The sequence below is a fragment of the Myxocyprinus asiaticus genome, chromosome 19, assembly GCF_019703515.2.
Source record: "Myxocyprinus asiaticus isolate MX2 ecotype Aquarium Trade chromosome 19, UBuf_Myxa_2, whole genome shotgun sequence".
Taxonomy (NCBI): domain Eukaryota; kingdom Metazoa; phylum Chordata; class Actinopteri; order Cypriniformes; family Catostomidae; genus Myxocyprinus; species Myxocyprinus asiaticus.
Window position 1 is genome coordinate 11,940,598 of NC_059362.1, and position 6,297 is coordinate 11,946,894.

The 6,297-nt window shown below is 37.8% G+C and overlaps 1 protein-coding gene across 1 annotated transcript; it reads right to left on the minus strand.

Moving 5' to 3' along the window:
• Nucleotides 1-214: 214 nt before the first annotated feature.
• LOC127410123 (cell growth regulator with RING finger domain protein 1-like) lies at nucleotides 215-6,294 on the minus strand. Its single transcript, XM_051645188.1, has 6 exons — nucleotides 6,097-6,294; nucleotides 5,757-5,893; nucleotides 5,491-5,668; nucleotides 2,469-2,616; nucleotides 2,244-2,351; nucleotides 215-2,051 (listed from the first exon to the last, which is right to left on the minus strand). The coding sequence occupies exons 1-6, from the start codon at nucleotides 6,198-6,200 to the stop codon at nucleotides 1,716-1,718; spliced, it is 1,011 nt and encodes a 336-aa protein (XP_051501148.1). The 5' UTR covers nucleotides 6,201-6,294; the 3' UTR covers nucleotides 215-1,715.
• Between the last annotated feature and the right edge of the window lie 3 nt (nucleotides 6,295-6,297).

Below are 6,297 nucleotides of genomic sequence, written 5' to 3' on the forward strand. Positions count from 1 at the left end.
GGTGTGCCTGGCCTGCTTCTTACCACACCATTAAAGTCAATAAGAAAAGATGAAGAAATTATTTTCTGATTTCCATAGTAGGCCCTTAAAATCCTTTTAGCACACTTTAAGTGAAAAAAGTCCACAAAAAACCCATTTTGATACATGCATATGTTAGTTTAACCAATTATAATGAAAAAATTAAATAGAATATTTATTTTTATCTTATAAACACATTCAAATACTAAACACATTTCTCAAGCTCTCTCCATTTCAAAATCCTAAAATTAGTTATATAATGCTAGAATAACAAGTTTCATACCTACAGTTGAAGTCAGAATTTACATACACTTAGGTTGAAGTCATTAAAACTCTTTTTTAACAACTCCACAGATTTAATATTAGCAAACTATAGTTTTAGCAAGTAATTTAGGACATCTACTTTGTGCATGACATGAGTAATTTTTCAAAAAATTGTTTACAGACAGATTGTGAAAAAAAATTGTGGACCTCCACAAGTCTTTTTCAATCTTGGGAGCAATTTCCAAATGCCTGAAGGTACCACATCTGTACAAACAACCGCTCAGGAAGGAGACACGTTCTGTCTCCTAGAGATGAACGTAATTTGGTGCGAAAAATGCAAATCAATCCCAGAACAACAGCAAAGAACCTTGTGAAGATGCTGGAGGAAACAGGTAGACAAGTATCTATATCCACAGTAAAACGAGTCCTATATCGACACAACCTGAAAGCCTGCTCAGCAAGGAAGAAGCCAATGCTATACCGGACTATAGTTTGCAAGTGCACATGGGGACAAAGATCTTACTTTTTGGAGAAATATCCTCTGGTCTGATAAAACAAAAATTGAACTGTTTGGCCATAAGACCATCGTTATGTTTGGAGGAAAAAGGGTGAGGCTTGCAAGCCAAAGAACACCATCCCAGCCATGAAGCATGGGGGTGGCAGCATCATGTTGTGGGGGTGCTTTGCTGCAGAAGGGACTAGTGCACTTCACAAAATAGATGTGATCACGAGGAAGGAAAATTATGTGGACATATTGAAGCAACATTTCAAGACATCAGCCAGGAAGTTAAAGGTCAGTCACAAATAGGTTTTCCACATGCATACCTCCAAAGTTGTGGCAAAATGGCTTAAGGACAACAAAGTCAAGGTATTGGAGTGGCCATCACAAAGACCTGACCTCAATCCGATAGAAAATTTGTGGGCAGAACTGAAAAAGCGTGTGCGAGCAAGGAGGCCTACAAACCTGACTCAGTTACACCAGTTCTGTCTGGAGGAATGGGCCAAAATTCCAGCAACTTATTGTGAGAAGCTTGTAGAAGGCTACCCAAAACATTTGACCCAAGTTAAACAATTTAAAGGCAATGCTACCAAATACTAAGGAAGTGTATGTAAACTTCTGACCCACTGGAAATGTAATGAAAGTAATAAAAGCTGAAATAAATCATTCTCTCTACTATTATTCTGACATTTCACATTCTTAAAATAAAGTAGTGATCCTAACTGACCTAAGACAGGGAACATTTTCTATGATTAAATGTCAGGTATTGTGAAAAACTGACTTTCAATGTATTTGGCTAAGGTGTATATAAACTTCTGACTTCAACTGTAGGTAAAGGTCAGATGCCTGCATCCATTAACCTAATAGAAGCTACAATGTTTCCTTTTATGTTCAGTCCAGCAAGGAATTGCTAACGTTTGGTTCAGAGACAGATTTAATCCTCCATTAAGTCCTTTTCTTCATCATGAGATGTCCGGTTAGACAGAGAAAAAGATTCAAAGACATAAGCACGGCAGATCGGACAGTGCTGAAAGCAGTGTACACATCCATCGCATACGCATGCATGTCGGCATGGCAACAGCACTCTATTTATTGGTGCGTTTTGACACACCACACAGTCCCGGCCTTGGGTGTCTGGCCACTCCCCTTCTGATTCTGACTCCTCCACCTTTTCATCTGGACCTTCAAGTTGCGACCCCACCCCTTGTGTGCTGGTTGAAGGCTCGGTGGTTCTAGACATACTGCTGGTGTCAGCTGACATGAAAAGAGGCTGCAAGAAAAGAACAGAGCTCCTTAGTACACAAACCCTCTCTAGAAATAACACTTAATTAAAGATTCATAATTCAACACGGTCCCCAATAACACTTTAGGTGATGGAAGTGAAGTGTGATCAAAATGAGATTACTGCATATGATCTCAGAACAGTTTAAAATAATAAAATGCTGAGAATTCACTTTCATACCTTCAAATCATACATGTTCCCTTGTGCTGTGAGAAGATATTGGAACAAGATTCTCCCAGAAAGTCTGTATTTATCATCAGGGACATGCAGCACAGTCACACTAGTCACCTAAAAAAATGAAAAAAGCTTGAAACTTCTTCACCATTAAAGATTTTTAAACCTGTGTAATGAACTTCATCCCTTACTAATAAGGCAAATGTGATGAATAAAGTCTCAGCTGCTTACAATATTGTAGTTGTCCCTTGTTTCCGGATTGGCCAGTGTCAACACAGCCACCAGGGGGTACCGATCCCGGGGCAGCAACCCAAAATCGCTCACCCCGAGATCTGGTGGCATCTGGGTGAAGCATTCCTCCCTTTCCTCTTTCTGTATACTGATATTTTGTTAAGGACAAAGCATTCTGTTATTTGTAGTTATATACACACAATTTTAACTGAACTTGGTGTGTTATAAGGGTGCAGTGAATATTTTTAAACAAGTATTTCTCTAAGAGATAGGAATAAAAATCTAGGTTACTGAGGCACTTACAATGGACAATCTGTAAACGTTAAAATACTAACTGTTTAAATAGTATAGCCTTAAGATGTAAACAATATGTGTTAACATGATTTCAGTGTGATAAAATCACTTACTAACCTTTTCTGTGTAAAGTTATAGCCAATTTTACAACTTTGTTGACGATGTAATGTCAACAAACCCTAAAATGACTGTAAAAATTACGATTTAAACAACTTTACATCTCAAATAACAAGTTAACAAATTAAAGTGCTTTTATATAAGATTCACATTTCTGCCTTTTAAACATAAAAAAAAAAAATAATGGCCCCATTCACTTCCATTGTAAGTGTCTCACTTCACTAAAAAAAAAAAAAAGATTTTGAGGTGAAGTAAATTTAGCAGAAAAGATTAAGTACTTTCTACGTTGAAAAATTTAATTTAAGCATGAAATTGATCATATTAAGTAAATTCTACAGTTGTACTCAATTCAACCATGTAAAAATGAATGCTCTAGCTTTTAATTAAATATTATTCATGATTGTTTGTTATCTTTACAATGTGTCATCATGTATCAATTCTAAAGTAGAAAACCTTGTCATATTTACTGGCTAATTTGAGTAAATTTCACAGGTAAATTAAATAAGTAAATTTTACTTAACTTTTCGAAGCTGGTGTTCCCAGCATGCACCGGGCTTGAATAATTAATGAGCTTGCATGGTTTTATTGTTTGCAAGTTTATTTACACCGTTTTTATTGTTAATTTAAAGTTTAGGAACTTCTTGTTTAATGAAGTCTATAGTTAAATTTTTACTCAAAATGACCCATTCATGATAAAAAAATTAAAAAAAAATCTGTTGATTGTTACCATCATCGTGTTTTGTGCACCATGTGTTCAGCTCTATGTTCACAACACTGAATCTTGTTTATTTCACCATTAAAGCAAGGTGATACTGTCTGATAGACTACAAAGCATGCATTAAGTTTTCCTGTGGAAAGCTTCCACATATCATGTGGTACATGACTAAGTACGTTAAAAACTCATTAAAATGCCAGCACGCTTTTAAAAGCATAGCTAAATTCAGTGCTGCATTGTACAAGAAAGTGCTACAAGTAAAATGTACAAACAAAGAGTGAGTAAAGTTGACTTGAAACAGAGTATTGCAAAGTAAACTTTTCATGAGAGTTTCTAATCAGTGCCACCTAGATTTGTGTAGTCTTTACTTGAAAATAGTGTGTTAATTTTAGTAGCAATTTCTGTGTGTACATTTTTTTCCAAGGTTTTTTTTTAAGTCACTCAAAGATTTTCAGTGTAACCTTGATTTTTGCTTCTTCTTCTTCTTCTTTTTTTTTTTTTTTAAGAAAAGGAGGGATGAGTTGAAATGATTTTTTGTGGTAATCAATATTATGCTACAAATGCTGTCAATTGAGCTTTACTTGTATTGAACAATAATATCTCAAATCTGGATAAAAAGAGAAATTCATTATGGGGCATTTTTGTCACTTTTCAGTGTTGGTGCCATATGGGCTGGTTTGAGTATTTGTGTAACTGCTGATCTCCTGGGATTTTCACGCACAACAGTCTCTAGAATTTACTCCGAATGGTGCCAAAAAAAAAGACTGGTTTGAACTGACAAAGTCTACGGTAACTCAGATAACCGCTCTGTACATTTGTGGTGAGAAGAATATGATCTCAGAATGCTATTCTGAGATGCGGGTTGTCGCTGTTTTGGCGGCACGAGGGGGACCTACACAGTATTAGGCAGGTGGTTTTAATGTTGTGTCTGATCAGTGTATATATACTAGTGATAGACCGATATATCAGCCAGGCCAATTAATTGGCCGATATATTGTGATTATTGGCATCGGCTGATAACCTTGTTCACTTGGCCGACTATCCCTAGTGTCAGTTTACAAATGTACCAACAGATTTGTCAGTGGATAGTCAACACTATCTGTTTTCAAGGTTTTCCTTTTTAAGTTTATGCAAAGTTGAGTAAGAATATTGCGTAAAATAAGTATTTGTTTCAATTTAGAAATTTTGTGTACATCTGATTTGCTGTAATTTAATTGTATGAAGTTTATTGGCATTTATATTAGCCATTGGCCATCTGGCACTCTAGATATCGGTATCGGCATTTCCATTGAAAACCCCATATCGGTCCACCACTAATATATATATATATATATATATATATATATGTATGTGTGTGTGTGTGTGTGTGTGTGTGTGTATATTTATATTTTTGTTTTCCTTTTTTTTTATTTTTTTTATTTTATCCCCTTTTCTCCCAATTTGGAATGCCCAGTTCCCACTACTTAGTAGGTCCTTGTGGTGGCGTGGTTACTCACCTCAATCTGGGTGGCAAAGGACAAGTCTCAGTTGCCTCCACTTTTGAGACCGTATCGTGCATGACACCGTGGAGACTCCGCTTGTGGAGGCTCATAATACTCTCCGCAAACCATGTACAACTTACCACGCACCCCATTGATAGCGAGAACCCTTAATCGCAACCACGAGGAGGTTACCCCATGTGACTCTATCCTCCCAAGCAACCGGGCCAATTTGGTTGCTTAGGAGACCTTGCTGGATTCACTCAGCACGCCCTGGATTTGAACTCGATTTGACTCCAGGGGTGGTAGTCAGCGTCAATACTCACTGAGCTACCCGGGCCCCCTATAAAACACATTTTTAAAATTCCCTAACATTTCCAGGTTTTCCATGACTGTGGGAACCCTGTTGGAGGGATACTTGAAGCTTTGGCAGTGGTGGTATCTGAAATCTAGAGCATCTTGAAACAGCTCTGGGGTGCCGAGTCTGGGCCCTCGCTGGTGACTCTGAAGTGCCATCTGGAGAGCCTGAACCCCACAACCCCAGAAACAGCTGAGGACGCAGTCTTCAAGGCAATACGGCCGCAAGCTCAGACCCTCTGACATGATTAGAGAAGACACATCCACTTACTGATCACATCTCATTCATTTTAAATCGATCCGACACTATTATAAGCCGATTCTCACCAATGACTGTACCAGCCGTAGAGCCCATCTCCAAAGCGAAGGGATTGGTCACCTGCACCATCTTCTTCTCAGGGACAGGTGTGATAGACTCGGTCTCATCCGAGCTACGTAAAATGACCGGAACATCGAATCCAAACCTTGACAGAGGAAACCAAAGACATGAGGGTGTAGAAATGAACTTCTGCTTTTAAAGAGGGAACTAACTAAAGATTCCTTAGACAAATATCACCTCTCATTTGTGTCTCACACATGGCCCACCACTTTATACAGTCCACACAGAGTGCAAAACTATCACAAATTGGACTAAAACAGTAATTTATCCTAATACATATGAACTTACCAGCCCAGCACCACAACCACAGTGATGATGAAACATACTGATATGACAGTAATGTAAAAGAGAGGAGAATACTCATACAACATCACTAAAAACTCCGCAGCCATGCTCAAACTGTTACATTAATACAATGCGCACGAATTCCGGCGCATATGATAAAAATAAACAATTTACAAATAAAATGGGCGTCTGTTCAAAGCAGTC